This window comes from Meriones unguiculatus, chromosome 11 (genome assembly GCF_030254825.1).
Source record: "Meriones unguiculatus strain TT.TT164.6M chromosome 11, Bangor_MerUng_6.1, whole genome shotgun sequence".
Lineage (NCBI taxonomy): Eukaryota > Metazoa > Chordata > Mammalia > Rodentia > Muridae > Meriones > Meriones unguiculatus.
Genome location: NC_083359.1, coordinates 24,091,149 through 24,107,739, shown reverse-complemented (window position 1 = coordinate 24,107,739; position 16,591 = coordinate 24,091,149). Strand labels below are relative to the sequence as shown.

The 16,591-nt window shown below is 40.6% G+C and overlaps 1 protein-coding gene across 4 annotated transcripts in view; it reads left to right on the top strand.

Moving 5' to 3' along the window:
* Clint1 (clathrin interactor 1) overlaps window positions 1-16,591 on the top strand; it is a 52,610-nt gene that overhangs the window by 29,332 nt on the left and 6,687 nt on the right. For 2 of the 4 annotated variants that reach the window (XM_021651423.2, XM_060363811.1), the window contains exons 4-9: window positions 546-654; window positions 1,502-1,666; window positions 4,733-4,904; window positions 8,108-8,354; window positions 9,394-9,463; window positions 15,841-15,915. In XM_021651423.2, coding sequence (XP_021507098.1) covers window positions 546-654; window positions 1,502-1,666; window positions 4,733-4,904; window positions 8,108-8,354; window positions 9,394-9,463; window positions 15,841-15,915 — 838 coding nt within the window. Of the gene's footprint in view, window positions 1-545; window positions 655-1,501; window positions 1,667-4,732; window positions 4,911-8,107; window positions 8,355-9,393; window positions 9,464-15,840; window positions 15,916-16,591 lie in introns of all 4 variants that reach the window. The other 2 variants (XM_021651424.2, XM_021651422.2) reach the window with 1 other exon arrangement.

The window sequence follows — 16,591 nt, the reverse complement described above, 5'->3', positions numbered from 1 at the left end:
GCACAGAGTTTTGCAAGAACCACCACTGCCTAATTCCAGAACTGCCATCACATTTCTAGGAGCTACAGAACCTTTAGCATCCCTTGGCTTGAGAGTTTTCTGAAATACTCAAGTTGTTCTTTTGTTGGCTTTTATTTATTTATTTTTTTTGAAACCTCATTCATTAACATCAGAATTAGTTTTATCTGAGGACACAGCTGCAGCAGGGTCCTGTAGAGACAGTGAAATCTGGGCCCTTCCCTGAAATACAATGGTTCATTTGAATCACATACTTAGTGTTGAACACCACAATTACTGTTTTTTTTTTTTTTTTTTTTAAATCTTGTTTTAAAGTGACCTTTGCCTAGGTAGTTTGTAATCCTTTTCCATACCAGACATCAGAAGAATTTGAGGTTGAGGTTCAAACTGTGTATGTCTAACAGAGAGGGGAGGACAACCTTACCAGTCCCAAGTAGTAATGTTGGAGTTTTGTGTTTGGTTTAACTGGGTACCAGCTCCTCCTGAGCTTATTCCATTAAGTCATTTGGTGCTTTCTGTTTCCACAGTCGTTGCTGCTCCTAGCTTACCTCATAAGAAATGGATCGGAGCGAGTTGTTACAAGTGCCAGAGAACACATTTATGATTTGCGATCCCTGGAAAATTACCACTTTGTAGGTGAGCAATAGAAAACCCTCATAAGCAAATTAAAACAGTAGTTGGAGTTGTCAGTCACCTGAACCAGCTTGGAAGCTCCTCTCCTCTAATTAGCATGTGACTCTTGCTGGCTGTGTGAGGAGTGCACAATCCAAGGCGTGGGGCCCTAGAGGATTAATTAGTGAAGACAGGAGCTCGCAGAGAGGACTGGCTAGTAACAACAGAACCAACACAACACGAGTGTTGGGGTTTATATTAAAATATGCACTTGAGACTGGTTCCCTGTGGTGTCCATAAAGGAATAGCTTTAATCATGTGGGAAGAGAAGGTTAGAGCTCAAAAACACACACATCTGTTTGAAGCCAGGCCCTCTCCCACCAGATAGTATTTACTGCGCAGGGAGGCCAGAGTGTGTTCTGAATGTGAAAACAGCAGAGGGTGGTGAGTAGTTAATTTTGGAGCCTGCCTGACTTGTGACTACTGTAAAATGTCAGGGTTTAGTTGCACTCAGTCCTAGCAACGGGCATTCGCAAACTTGGGGAAATCAAGATACTTGGGGTGCTTTGGGACCATCAGAATGTTAAAAGTGAGTGGTTCATTGTTATTTGTTAAAATAAATAACAGCTGTGTGCATTTCATACATCACCATTTGTAATCTTTCCAGTAGATCATGGATTGTTCTAGTTCTGAGTCTAGTCCTGATGTCTAGGGTCATGAAGTCAAATTAGAATTTAATGCTATAACCTGCCTACTCTAAAATTTTAAACTTTGAAGGTATTTTTGTAGGGTTTTTGTTTCTCTTTTTTCCTGAAAGTTTGGTACACACGAAGAGTTCTTACAGTTTACATTCTTCTTTACTGTCCTCAAGATGAGCATGGAAAGGATCAAGGGATAAACATTCGGCAGAAAGTAAAGGAACTGGTCGAGTTTGCACAGGATGATGACAGGCTTCGAGAAGAACGAAAGAAAGCAAAGAAGAACAAAGACAAGTATGTTGGGGTCTCCTCGGACAGCGTTGGCGGATTCAGATACAGTGAGTATGAGGGCCAAGCCACTGCCACCCTGGCCTGAGCTTATTTAGCCTTGGGTGTATGTTAAGTGTCATTGAAATACCTAAAGCCAAAATGCTGTTTGTTTCTTTCCAGGATGCAGAATTGTAAAATATATATAATGTCATTTTTGCTCCTGTGTGCCCAGATTTTCAGAATCTTTCTATTTTTTTATTGTGGATCCAAAAAAAAAAAAAAATAGTCTTTTAGCCGATACTGGCTAGTTAGATAATCAGAGAACAAAGAGGGTTCACACCCTCCTCTTTGGATCAGTGTTCTTGTAGAAGTACGTTCTACCAGTTTTCAGCAAGCCAGTTTGGTCTTTCTAACTGATAACCAGTTTAGCTATGGTTCCAAACAGGTAATTTCCTGTAGTCCAGGAAGTCTTAGTTCCCTTCCTTTAATTAAGCAACACATAACCATATTTCAGGGAAATGTGGCTATCCGTATGTCAGCTCTTCTTGTAGGTCTGTTCTTGCTTTCTTTGTTGCTCATGAAGAGCAGTTCAAAGCCAGATGTGGTAGTGCACACCTGCAGTCCTAGCTAGCACTTGGGAGGCGGGAACAAGCTAATAAGTTTAAGACTATTAGTGGCCACCCAGCAAGACCTGGCTTCTCTCTCTCTCGTTCACCTCCACCTGTCCTTCCCAGAAGGTAGCTGGAACTTCAATTGTTTCTAATATTTATTCTTAATGTAAAAGTCGTACATTGCCTGCTTGAAATACACGAGATGAAAGTTCTTTTTGAAAGTATGTCTCTTGGGCCTGTCCTACCTTCTATAAGCTATGACAGTGCCTGGCCAGGGTGCACATGTGCAGGCCAGCCCTGTAGCCTTAGTGCTCGCTCAATGAGGCTCTCCAGCTCCTGCACCCGCATCTGACTTCCTTAACATTTGGATTCTGTTAAGGGTATATATAGATCTTCCAGTGGATATAGTAAAAAGAAATTTGCTATTGCCAGGCATCGTGGTGCGTACTAGATAAGAAAGGTCTCTGAGTTTAAAGCCAGCTTGTTTGACATATGGAGTTCCAAACCAGTGAGGCATATGTAGTGAAACCTTGTCTCAAAACAAACAAACAAAAAAGCTGTCATTTTGTGATGGTCTATAAAATATCTTCACTGTTTTATTCCTTTTCTTGCCTGTTCTCAGAGAAAAAAATAACTGCATTTAATTAGTATTAAAAGTTTTTTTCTCACAGCAGAAAAACACTCTTATGTCTTACATCACATAAAAGCCAGGCCATGAATTGATCAAGAGTGTGTGTTCTTTTGTAAGCACTTAAGTTCTGGAGCAGATTCTCTGCTAGAGTGAAAAGGCTTTGGATCATTTGTCCAAGTAGTCATTTTGTTCTTTGGCTTTTTCTATATTGCTGAATTGCTGCTTGCAATTTACTTCCTCCTTTCATGTGCTTGTATCCCATTCTCTTACCAAGCGCAACATCTAACTGTGTCTGATGACTTCAGAAAGTTGGTGGGTTTCCAGATGGAGTCACACTGGGCTGGCCCACCTTCTGTGTTAGGGTGAAGTCAAGTAGCCTGTGTTTCCATTCAGTCTTTGTTAGTGTTTATTGATGATTTTTGGACTTTTCAGGAGCTTTTGCTGTTTTATGTGGTTTTACTTCTGACATTAGGTGGTGACCTTCATCCATTCATTCATTTATTCATTCTACAGAAGTTGCGTTTGAACCCTGGTTTCTTGTGACCTGGACCTTCTCTCTGAATTGTTGTCTCAGCTCCTACACATTTTAAAATCCTTACGCTCTTACTGTATAATTTAACCTCGAGGTTCTAGCAGGCAGTTCAGCAAAACTTTCCCCTAAGCCATTACACCCTGTCAAAAAGGCCTTGAAGTTCCTTTTGGCTGCCCCCTGACTATTTTGTTTCTCATTGACCTTTCTTGTTGCTTCCCAACCTGCCTCTGTTCTCATCATTTTTGTTTCCCAAACCTCACATGATTTCTCTACTTCTAAATTTGAAGATGGAAATAAGCAACTTCTTTTTGTGTTCATAAACCCAGCTTTTCATTGAGCTCTAGACAAGCACCAATGCAGATCATGGCGTTTGGGTTTTCATCACTGCCATCTTCTCTTAACACCAGATTCATACAGATGTTCTCCAGAGGCAAGCGCACTCGTGTGTTTCAAACTGCTCAGAGCTGCTGGGCACTTGTAGTTCTAAAGTGTGGAGCTTTTGGGAAGTTAGAATTCTTTTTATAAAATTACAGAATTCTTTCCCTGCCTTAAAATTCATGTAGTTACAGAATTTGTAGTTTGGTACTAAGAAAAAAAAAAATGGGATCTTCACTCTGGAGTCATTTAGAGTACAGCCTCTTGCTGCCATGTCTTTCTAGTTGTGTGTGTGCCGACTCCTCCAGCCTTACTTTCTAGTTGTGTGTGTGTGTGCCGACTCCTCCAGCCTTACTTTCTAGTTGTGTGTGCCGACTCCTCCAGCCTTACTTTCGACTCCTCTCCCTTCTGTCCACACCCCTGCCCCCTTGCCTTTCTTTCTTTGTTTGTTTGTTTGTTGGAAGCATGGTCTGTTGTGCTAGACCCTGGTCTGCCCTAGAACTTACACTCTCTTTGTTTCTGTCTCCTGAATATGGGGATTACAGGCATGTGCTGCAAAACCTAGCTTTACTTTCTTTTTGTTTGTTTAATACTATTTTGGCTCATACTTTTCTAAAAATGAAGAACCATTGAGACAAAAAAAATACCATTCATTAAATGACTTGAAAACCGGAAAGATTTTCATTCATCTTGTTTGTGGAGTGTATATTTTGTGTTTCCATTCCTCTCCAACAGTGTTCAGGGGCTTCATGACTAGCACTGCCCATCAAGCCTGTGAAGTTCTCACGAAGAAAAGCTTTTGAATCTGTATTCCTGACACACTGATTGGCGTGGGCTGCACCATGCTTTGCTTGTGTGGCTCTATGGGAGATTTGTTTTCCCTTAAAAATAATGTTTTTATGAAAAAGTCTTCAGAAGGATGGACCACTGTAGAACCTTCCAGATTTAATATCCTTACTTGTTTCTTTCTTCCTTGTTTACACAGATGAAAGATATGATCCTGAGCCCAAATCCAAATGGGATGAAGAGTGGGATAAAAACAAGAGCACTTTCCCATTCAGTGATAAATTAGGTGAGCTGAGCGACAAGATCGGAAGCACGATTGACGACACCATCAGCAAATTTCGGAGGAAAGACCGGGAGGACTCTCCAGAAAGGTGCAGGTGTGCTGCCTTCTCTGCTGCTCTCTTGAGGGATGCAGGCTTTACACAGCTGTTTGGTTTGGTTTAATATTGAGGTGTTGATGTTATCTGAGGTTTAGCTTTTTTTTTTTTTTTTAACTCACTTTGTTAGAGGGGTCTTAATGACACAGAAAACATGTTCATAAAGTACTGAAGGAGCTACATACCCTTTTCCTTTCTCGTGCTTTCAAGATGATTTTGTTAATTTGATACATTTCTTACCTGAAAAACCAGTATTGATATGCTGTTAAGTACAGTATACAGTTTATGTTGGAGGTTCTCGTGTCGAACAGCTCTATACAGTGTGGTGGACATGCAGTATGTTCCAGGAACATTTCATGAGTAATGTCGCCTCACAGGAAATGCCGTGTGCAAAAATTATGGAACCATTCATGAAGTTGGTAGTCACCCTTGCATAAAAATCATGTTCCCGTGATGCTAGGTCAGCCGCAATGCTGTTAGTGTTAACGCTTCTTTCAGGCTGTCTGTGCCTGTCTGTGTCTACAGTGATCTGTTTTTTCAGCCTCAGCATTGTTCTTCAGGCATCTCAGTCTTGTCCTGAAGTTTATTTTATTATCCCCTGTAAAATTTGTACTGGTCATTTTACATTTGGACATCAGATGGTTCCACAGCTTGAAGTACTCTCAAGGAAATGAAGAATCTATTTTGAGAGAAAGTTAGGGGCTAAAATTGACCTACCTACAACATTGCATTACCATCCCATGCGCACGTGACCAGAAGAACCCTGTGCAGTTGGCACCTGGAGTTGTAGTACAGGCTTAGTTTATAAAACTCATTTTTTGGTGTTGGACAGTTATATTTAACGTACATCGAACGATAGAAGTAAAACCTGAGGCCCATTCAGACTGTGGGCCTGTTTTTTGTTTGTGTTTTCTTTATAATTTGTTTGATCTTTTAAAAACTAAATAGCATCTTTTCCTATCCATAAATTTATAGTAGATTTAGGGCATCATGAGAATGAAGTTCAAATAAAACCATAATCAGATTTTGAAATAATTTTCAAAATACCTACTTTTAGTGTATTTTCACTATCATTCCAGAATCTTTGAATCTCAAGAGTATCTTTTTCAAAACTTGTAGATCGTGGTCTTTGAAGGAATAGTAAGATCAGAAATAGGAGTGTACCAAAGGCCTGCATGTGTTACTTACAAACACTGAACTCTGGGAGACAGTGTCTAAGCACTCTCCTGTCTTCCTTGACTATTTTTATAAATAGACTCTCGTGGCTGTGTATAAATGCTTTTGGTCTGACTTGAAAAACACAGCAGCTATATCTGTCATTGCTGTTTCTGAAGTAGGGTGTGAGGCAGGGTCTTAGGTATGTGTCCTACACTGTTTCTTTGGTCTAAAGTTCTCCCATCTGAGCTATTTTGGCTGTGCTTCCAACTATACTGTTTCTTTACTTCTGCTTTCCCATCCTCAGGGCTTCTTCTCTTCCTTGCACTCTTTTTTCCCCCCTCCCTTGTTGTCCTGGGTGGTGCCGATGATGGCTAGCTGGTTGGTCTTCTTCCTTGCACTGCCACTGAAGCAGGATGGGCTAAGAGTTCCTACACCTTTGATCCAGAGTACTTAGGATGAGAGGTCTGGACTGTCTTCCAGATACCAGTTAGTGATGTGTGCAGGTTGCATTTTAGAGGATTGGTGAGAAAACAGTATGTCTTAGACAGAGTTGCATGTGACTCAGGGCTTTCTCCCCAGCCTTCTTGCCAGCCCGTGTGCTATGCTCCTGATCCTTGATTTATCCAAGTCCCAAACTGACTTGTATTTCGGTTGAGATTGCTTTAGATTAGAGTTATAGTTCATCAGTAATAGTCATAGTTTAGGGGAGAAATTCAAGCATTTTGCTCCAGGATATTTATAAATTAAACTGCCTACTCTACAGTTAATATAGGCAGTGGGCCATACTTGAGGTTCTTGTTGTCGCTCTCTCTTCCTCCCTTTCTCCCCTTTCTCTCTATCACTCCTCACTTTCTTTTCTCTCTCCTCTCCCTCGCTCCTGCTTGTACCCAAACAATTAACTCAATGACTTAATATTAAAGAACAGACTTTTCATTCCCAGCATATAAGAATCTGGTGTCCTGCTTCCTGGGGGTTTGCTCGTGGGGGGGAGGGGTTGATTAGTTGACTTACAGTACTAACATGAGTAAAAGTAATTGTTGCAGAAATATTTTAAATAGAGTTAAGTTTCTGCAAAGTACAGTTGACAGTTATGTAATGTTTGATGTGACAGAGTAGCAAAATGACGCACAATTATAGAAAAGATAGCTTCATCCTTGTGTTCATTTTCCGGTGACACCTGACACAGCATGCTCTTTTAAGCGGACCACTGAAGTTTTACTGTTTTGTCTTATTCTTTCCTCTGAGACAGTCTCTGGAAGTTCACTCAAGCTAGCTTCAAACTCATTGTGTAGCCAAGGATGACCTTAAGCTAGTCAAGGATGACCTTAAGCTCCGGGCTTTCCAACCAAGTGTTGGGATTACATGGGTCCACCCCACACCACACTTGGTTATGTTTCTTGGATTTGTGCATTAAGAATCACTAACAGAGTTCTTAAAATGGAACTGTAAAAGCTTGGTATGGCATGCCAGTCTCTAACCCAGCACTTGGGAGGTAGAAGATCAGGAGGTCAAGGTCATCTTTGACTATATGGTGAGATAGAGACCAGCCAGGACTGCATGACACTCTTGTCTTTTAAGAAAGCCAGTAATAAGGTTAAAACGAGAGGGCAAGATAATAGAATTGTAGACAGTTGACGGTACATTTTAAGACTGCGAATATGTGTTACCTGAGATAATGCCGTCCAGCAGCTGGTTCTGACAACACGCTGATATTTTATCCACGAGTAAAGTTTAAATCTGTAACAAACCCTGAGGTATTTTAGGCATTTTTTGGCTCAGGTACATTTTTGCATATCACAACCCCCCTCCAGGGGTGTTTTAGACTTAACTGAGAAGTTGTACCCATTCCCTCATCCCTCCCTCGCACATACACATTATTATTCAGCAGCCGAAATAACACTGTGTTGATCCTGTCAAACAGTCAAAGTGTAGGGTTTTGGAGTTAGTGCATTTGAAATTCTTTCACTCAAATCACCAAGGACTACTACTCACAGTATTCCCAAGCCTTATTATGTTGTTTCATTTTTAATATCTTTTAGTGACAGCGATGAGGAAAAGAAAGCAAGAAGAGGCAGATCTCCCAAAGGTGAATTCAAAGATGAAGAGGAAACGGTGACAACTAAGCATATCCATATAACACAAGCCACGGAGACCACTACAACCCGGCACAAGCGCACAGCGAACCCTTCCAAAACGATTGATCTCGGAGCAGCAGCACATTACACGGGAGACAAAGCCAGCCCCGATCAGAATGCTTCAACCCACACGCCTCAGTCATCAGCAAAGGTGCGGGCAACATGGATCTACATGGCATGTTTGCCTTAGTCTCAAAAATTGCGTTCAGAATTCCTGCCTTAGTAAGCTGGGACCTTTTAATCGGTCATATCAATTATAGATCATCTGACATACCCTACTCAGTCATTAATAACAGATCTCTTTGGAGTAAGAAACCTGTCCCAGTGCTGAATGACTGTCTTATATAAGCATTCCTAACATGTAGAAATGACACTGTCATTCACGTGGGGAGTTAGTGAAGCCCAGGGTAGCCCATCTGCCCCAATCTCATAGCACTACATCACTAGCCTTGACCACATTCACTAGGGAAAGCATATTTGAAAGTTTGAGGAAAGGATGAAAGAGCAGACTAGCGCCGTAACATGGTTGGTATGAAATGTAGTGTTTTCCAGATTGACATACAATGTGAAGAAAAGTGAGTTAGAAGAAAATTCAGGTATTAGAACTGGGCTTGGTCATGCTCTTTTAAGCAGACCACTGAAGTTTTACTGTTTTGTCTTATTCTTTCCTCTGAGACAGTCTCTGGAAGTTCGCTATAATTCCTATAATTCCAGCACTTGGGAAGCCAAGGCAGTAGGGTTGAGTTTAAGACCACCTTGGGCTACATAGCAAGATCATGTTTTGAGGAAGCTAGAGAGAGAGAGAGATGGTGAACTGCTTTTGCTGGTCCACGTCAAGCAGCTCACAGCCACCCATAGTATACTTCATCTCCCAGAGATCTGATGCCCTCTTCTGAACTCCATGTTGCCTGCACTTGTGCATACATAGACTTACACAGATATTATTTCCTTAATAAAATTTTGTAAGACTGTCTGGGAAGAAAAGCATAGTTAGTAGGGGGAAAGACATAGCTGTTAGGACTTCATGGTGCTTATTATACAGAGAGCGATTTGATGTTTGCTCCCTCTCTGTAAGGATTCGAGGCCAGTTAAATCTAAATCTAAACCTAGCCTTGTTTAGATGGTTTCAGGAGTTCTGTCAGAATTGGGGGTTGACACTGTAAGTTTGCTCACTGTTCCCGCTGTTTCAGCCTTCCGTGCCGAGCAGCAAGTCTTCGGGGGACCTTGTTGACCTGTTTGATGGCAGCAGCCAGTCAGCAGGTAAGCTTGACAGCAGCTGCTTCTTTCCAGCAACCATGTTTTCATGGTTCAGGCTTCAGCTGTTTTCTTTTTAATGCTATATGAAACATGGAATTAAAAAAAAAAATCTGGCCAGGTGTAGTGGCACACACCTTGATCCCAGCGCCTGAGAGACAGAGGCAGGAGGGTCTCCGATCCGAGAGTTCAAGGCCAGCCTGGTCTACAGAGTGGGTACCAGCACAGTCAGGGCTATGTAAAGAGTTCCTGCTCTAAATAAAGAACTAACTGGGTCTGGGTATGCAGGCCTGTGATCACTGGTACTCGCAGGACTGAGGCAGGATGGGCACAAGTTTAAGGCCAGCAGCCTGGGCAACTTAAAGAGACCTGACTTAGAAAGGGGTCTGGAGATAGAACTCGTTAGTAAAGCACTTACCAAGCATTTGTGTGACTCTCAACTCTCTCTCCAGTCCTGCAAAGATACTTACTGCCTTTGCTAATGTGAAATTAATGAGCATTTACTGCTGTTTGGAGAAAATTATTTCATTACCTAACAGGGAGAAGGTGATAGATAGCTTGGTCGCCTTTTCCCCTAAGTTCTTTCGTGCCTGTGGCCTTTGTAAGTTCTTTTACAGGTTTCAAAGCTTTCTTTGAAAAGTATCTCACCTTAGTTTTACACCTTTTTCTGACCTTTTAGGTCTTGGGGAGAAAAAAACTGTTTGTGGTAGTCACCAAATATAAGTGAATGGTGAATGTGTCCTCAGATCACTGTGAAGTGTCAGAGTGTGCAAGGCTTCCTCTCCAGACTGCTTCTTCCTTTAGAGTTTAATATACTCACAAATATAAGTGAATGGTGAATGTGTCCTCAGATCACTGTGAAGTGTCAGAGTGTGCAAGGCTTCCTCTCCAGACTGCTTCTTCCTTTAGAGTTTAATATACTCACAAATATAAGTGAATGGTGAATGTGTCCTCAGATCACTGTGAAGTGTCAGAGTGTGCAAGGCTTCCTCTCCAGACTGCTTCTTCCTTTAGAGTTTAATATACTCACAAATATAAGTGAATGGTGAATGTGTCCTCAGATCACTGTGAAGTGTCAGAGTGTGCAAGGCTTCCTCTCCAGACTGCTTCTTCCTTTAGAGTTTAATATACTTACAAAATTTTCCACAAAGATTTTTGGAGGCTTTGTTTGTATGTTTAAACTCTTAAGATAAATTTTGCAGGTGTGAAAAATTACATTAAAAATAGCATTTAAATTTTTCCTTTTATAAAAAAGATGTGTTACTCTGCACATTCTCTTGACTTTCCCTAAACCTTCATCATGGTTGTCCAAGCATATATGCCTATGTTCATTACCTTCTTTTTCATCTGTCAGCGAGCATTTGCTGACCCAGACATTGGGCTGGTGCTTAAGATAGAACTCGTAGTTTTTTGGAAAAGGCAAATGGAGGAAGTAATCATTAGTCAAAGGGTAGTAATTGACTGTAATTACCTAGTTATAAATATGCTGGGTGCTTTGGAGAAAGGGGGCCATTATATGAATATGTATATAACCCCCCATTAAGAATACCGTGTGAGGGCTGTGGCCAGGGTGGAATGCACGTGCTTGTAATTACAATTCTTGGCAGGCAGAGTTGAGAAGGTCACCTGGCCTGAGGAGCTCCAGAGCATCCTGGGCAACAGACCCAGAGGTGTCAGGAGAAAGAGAGGAGAGGGAGAGCATCGCACTGAGCAGTGGACCACGCCTTCTCATTAAGGAGACTAAGGATTTCTTCCTTGTGACCTTCAGCTCGTGCTAGATTTTGAGAAACTCCTAATGACTTGTTTTCAAGTAAATTGATATTTACTGTAGTATTGCACTTGATGGTGATAGTCTTAATAAAAGTACGGTACTCCAGTAAAAACAGCTAAAAAGCTTTGTTAAGATAGTTTTTCTCAGGCTGTTTCAAGGTCATTACATTAAAATGTACATCAGCAGGATTGGTCACCAAGTGCAACGTGTAGCTATTTTCCAAGTTATGTGTCATAGTTCTCAATTGTTTTCAGGCTTGCCTCTGTGCCTTAAACATAAGTCCGTGATATAAATTACTTCACTGATAGATGAGTGCATGTGATTAACATAGAGCCACCAGTTATTTTCTCTTTCTTGCCTACTGTCATACCTAGGAATAAACTTGCAAACCATCTGGTTTGAGCCAGTTCTGAGGTCGGTTCCTTACCTGTCTCCTCTGTAAAATGACTTGTGCTTTGGTGAGACTGCAGTGCTCACAGTAGCAAAGAGCTGCCTTGGTTGTTAAAAACTGATGTGCTGTCTGTTTGTATTTAAGATGTGAACTATGGTATGAACTGGTAGTTAGCATACAGGCATCTAATGTAGACATAGTGTCATGGAATATCAATTGTTTTGGACTTCCTGGCATGAAATATTGAAAGGCTCTTTTTGTGCATCTGTGGAGCAGTCAGAGAATTAACTAACTAGGAAAGTCAGCTGCCTGGATGTGACTTTCTTCCTTGGCGATCCCAAGATTACTTTGAACAGAAAATTACTTTCACCAGAAAGAAACCTTTGAGTGGTTTTTCTTCTCTGGTATAAATGGTAGACTGACTAATGATATACAAATAGCAGTTAATATAATAACCGCAGCATAGTTCAAATGAAATCTGGAAGGTTTCTTGCCCTTAAAATTTATCTTAATATTATTTCAAAAGCAACTGAACATGGTTTGACATCAGAATTACTTTTTAATAATTCCATTTGAAACAGTATATTTAACTGTAGATCGTAATGAAGTTCTGCCACAGAAGGAAGCCAGATTTAAATATTAGCACTTGCACATGAGAGTGTGTAAGGATCTGCCAGATGTCCGGTATTTATCATAGGATTGCCATTCCAGTAATGCCTCCACAGACAGTAAGCAGATGTGCAGATGCGACCTTATCAGATGAGTGTCTCTACCAGCCAAACTCATGTACTCCGTCCTTGATCCTGCCTCCTCCTACCTCTGTTCTCTTCTTCGTGTGTGTGTGTGTGTGTGTGTGTGTGTGTTTACATCTTCATTTTACAGAGTGTGTGCTAGAATCACTGTAGAATATCTGGCCAAATTTAAAACTGCACATGTGAAACCTAGGCTGTGCATCAGCTTGCTCGTGAGATAGTTTTGATAACTGCCGTGTTGTGATCTTCCATTACAGTCTCCTAAGGTGATGCTTCAGTGCCTCCTACATCACAACTCATGTCTAAGGGAGCATTTTCCTCAGTCAGTGCTAGAAAAAAATAGGTATTAAAATTAGAAACTAAGCCAACTGAAAATAGAATGCTAAAAACCATTCCATTTTTCTTTTAGTATGAGTCCATCTTGTAGGCTTTGTCCCTTGGTGATTAAGGAATTTAGGTCTTAACTTATGTTCCATAAGAAGTACGTCTCTTGAGAGTGGAGAGAAACATGTCATCACTACAAACTAGAAAAACTGTGTTAATAGGACTTAGTGGATTCTGAGATCTTTTTTCAAGGTAAAAATTTTTTTTAAGACAGGGTTTCTCTGTGTAGCACTGGCTATCCTGGAACTCTATAGACCAAGCTGGCTCAAAACGCAGAGATTTGCCTGCCTCTGCCTCCAGAGTATGATGAAAGGCGTGTGTCACCATGTGCACCTGTCTTTAAAAAATATCTTTTAAGGACTGAAAATGTGTCAAGTCCAAATTTTCCGTTACCATTTGAATGTAACTCCATTTCACATGGAGTGGAAGTGCTGTAGGGCAGCTATGGTACATCAGCTGGTATTTGGGTGGCGCACAGAGGTAGAGCATCCCCATGCTTGTCCCTCTGAGGAGAAGCTTGCCCCTTTTCAAACAGGTTTCTGATTTTTGAAACACTTCTTACATTTAAAGGTGTTTTTGTGGTGCATCAGAAAAAGTCAGATCCCTGCCAGAGAGCATATGTGTCCATTCTCAGTGCTCCGTTCTCAAGTCGGGTAGAAACCAAGCCCCATGTGAGTGGGTGGAGTTGGGGTGGCGTTGCTGGGGATGTTTGATGTGTGTAGTTTTCTTGTAGGTAGAAAAAGAGAACAAGTGGATACACCTGGAATACCACATTCAGGAAAAGCTTCTTAAAATCTGCTCTTCACTGCTTTTATCCACAGCATGAATTTTCTTTGTAACTTAGACTAGTTTAGATTTGAAGGTCTCTACTTAGCTTAGCATAAAATTTACTCACTGTTGTTTACTCACTGCCTGGATGAAACAAAATCTGTTTTGAAAGCCTTTACAGTTAATAAAAACTATTCTGTTAGCAGTATACTTTGATCAAAATGTTTAACATAAAGGAACAGAGAAAACCAGCATAAATATTAAGCACCAATTATTGCAACATTCATTTTCCTGCTTTTCTTAATATGTGCTTGTCTGTAGCATGCACTTTAGATCATTGCTCTTTGTGTTTACAGCATTTTATCTTGTTTAGTATACCTACGAGAAAGAAAGAAAAAAATCACTTTGATACTATCCTTCGCATGAATTTTAAAACAGCCACATGAGCTGACATGTTGGTAGGAGTGCAGAGCCTATGGCTGGCGCTAGCCGGCTGCCGGGAGGATGAGCTTGTGAGTAACTGCAATGATGCAGTAAGGGGAGGAAGGAAGAATCAGTTACTTACGCCTGCTGGTAGTTGACTCCAGCAAATGTATATTAAGAGAAGAGCAGCACACATGTATCAGACACTGACTCTTCCCTTTATTCCACTGGCCATCTAAGAAGGGGCGGGGGTTCGACTTTAATTAACCCAGCTGAGTGTAGCAGATGGGGTAGACTGTCTCACAGCGATAAAACAATTCAGAAATGGCACCAGATGTTGGAAGCTGTCCCTGGTGGTATTTGAGTGCCACCCAGATGTTGCAGTCCCACCTGGCTAGTTTCTAAGCACTGCAGGCTAAGCAGCTGTGCTGTAACCTGTGTAACGTTCACATAACACTAAAAACACTCTTAATTGAGCTGCTGTTCCAGACTTCGAAGCTCCTGAGGTGAAAGTTTAAGGACAAAAATAAAGGCATCAGCTTAAAGTTTTAGATCTTTGGCTTCGTTAATAATTGACGTAGAAGAAAACAGAATACTAGCATTTAAAATACTGTTGCTCACATTGTTGATAAAAGTAAATCTCTTAACCTCTGGAGTGTTTACAAATACCAGCTGTGCACAGATTTACCCAGTGGTGGGGATTTTGCCATTTTAAAATAGCAGTTTAGCAGTATTAACAAGGGCTAACAGGATGGCTCAAATTACATAAGCCTGATGACCTGAGCTTGTCCGTGAATCCTGACCTCTGCATGCATGCCATAGCATGAGTACGTCTTACACACACATACACAATAATAATAATAATAATAATAATAATAATAATAATAATAATGAATAAGTAGATATTAGCAAAAGGTTGATTTAATTCGTGTGTTAAAAAAAACGTATTTAATCTTTTATGGAGTGAACAAGAGGGAAAGCATCCTACTAGCAAATGTCATCACACTGAATTTTCTCCCATTGTCTGTTTAAATTGGTTTTTATGCAAACAAACTTCAAGTTTCCCTCAAAATTTTGTTTTCAAAACATTTAATAGGGGGCCAGGAGAGAAGCTCAATGATTAACAACACATACTGCTCTTGCAGAAAACCCAAGTTCAGTTCCCAGGACCCATGTCACAACCTCCTGCAACTGCAGTTCCAAGGAGATCCGTTGCCCTCTTCTGACCCCCTTGGGCACCAGCAAACTTGTGGCATATTCACACATATGCACACATGCACATAAATAAAAGTAAACATTTTTTAAACTTTGAAATGTATACAAACTTACTCCCTTTTGTGTGTGTGCGTGCATGCGAGATTGTCTAGTTAATTGTTTCACAATTTGCTCTGTGCCATTTGTGAATGAGGATATAAGGATATAAAGTTAACTGTTTTTCTAATGTTATCCTCTGACATGAAATTTTTTTTTTTTTTTTTTTTTTTTGGTGGTGGTGGTTAAATGCATAAAAATAACTCTAATAGTAAAAACGTGAAACTCAGTGTGAAGATCTACAGCTTCAGAATGCTATCCTAACTCTATCAAAGTTCATTGAGATATACAGACTTTGGGTCAGGTTAATTTCAGTGTGTGATTTTATTCATATATGTTATATATAGCATATATAAAATATATATATATAAAGTGCTGTTTTTAAAAATTGGAGGGAAAGTGTCAAAAAATCTGAGTCCAAGAGACAGAAGGAGAGACCCGAGGTGAGTGGGTCAGTGTAGGTGATGGGTCTGGGTCTCTCCTGTTGCATATCTTTGTGTTGCTTGGAAAGGGTTCCTGAAATTGCTTATAGTCGTTCCACAACTCAAGCGGTTTAAACCATGGTCTCATTCTTGCCTTCTAGGAGGATCGGCTGACTTATTCGGGGGATTTGCTGACTTTGGCTCAGCTGCTGCATCAGGCAGTTTCCCTTCCCAAGGTATGAGATGGTTTGTGAAGAGTTGACACGCACAGAGCCACTAATCAGCTTTTTTAATCCTTGTGGTACTTATTATTTCTAATTCCCAATCAGCTTATTCACATATATTTACAGAGCCAGTGTCTTAGGTGTGCCAGATGAATTAACTTAGTTGTATATTACTCAGACTAAGCCAACAAAAACTACCCATATTCATAACATTCTTGTTTAGTTTTGCAGGGATGAGTGTAAGGACAACACGTCTCACTTCAGAGTAAAAGTCCAGTAATTTGTGTTCACTGTAGTTGACCTGATTTTCCTGGAATGAAAATGGCGAGATGCCACATCCCTTATATAGATATATCAGTAGGGATACGTCAAGTGCAGACTAAGATCCTTATGTATTTTCCTGCAGGTTGGGAAGGAATAGTGCTATTTTTTTATCCATAGAATCTGGGTGGCCCACAGTATGAGAGGCCACTTAAAAAACAGCTGTAAGGAACAGAAGCATGAGGCAGGCCTGGTATACAATGTTATGTGACTTAGTGTTACTCTTCAGTTCACACAGACTCTGTTGCTGTTAAGATAACCTGGATTAAATTTTATATTGAGTAATAACGAATGGAGGCATTAGGAAGAAAAATGCATCACTTTGAGTGTGGTTCACATATTTTGACAACTTCCTTCTATAAATTCT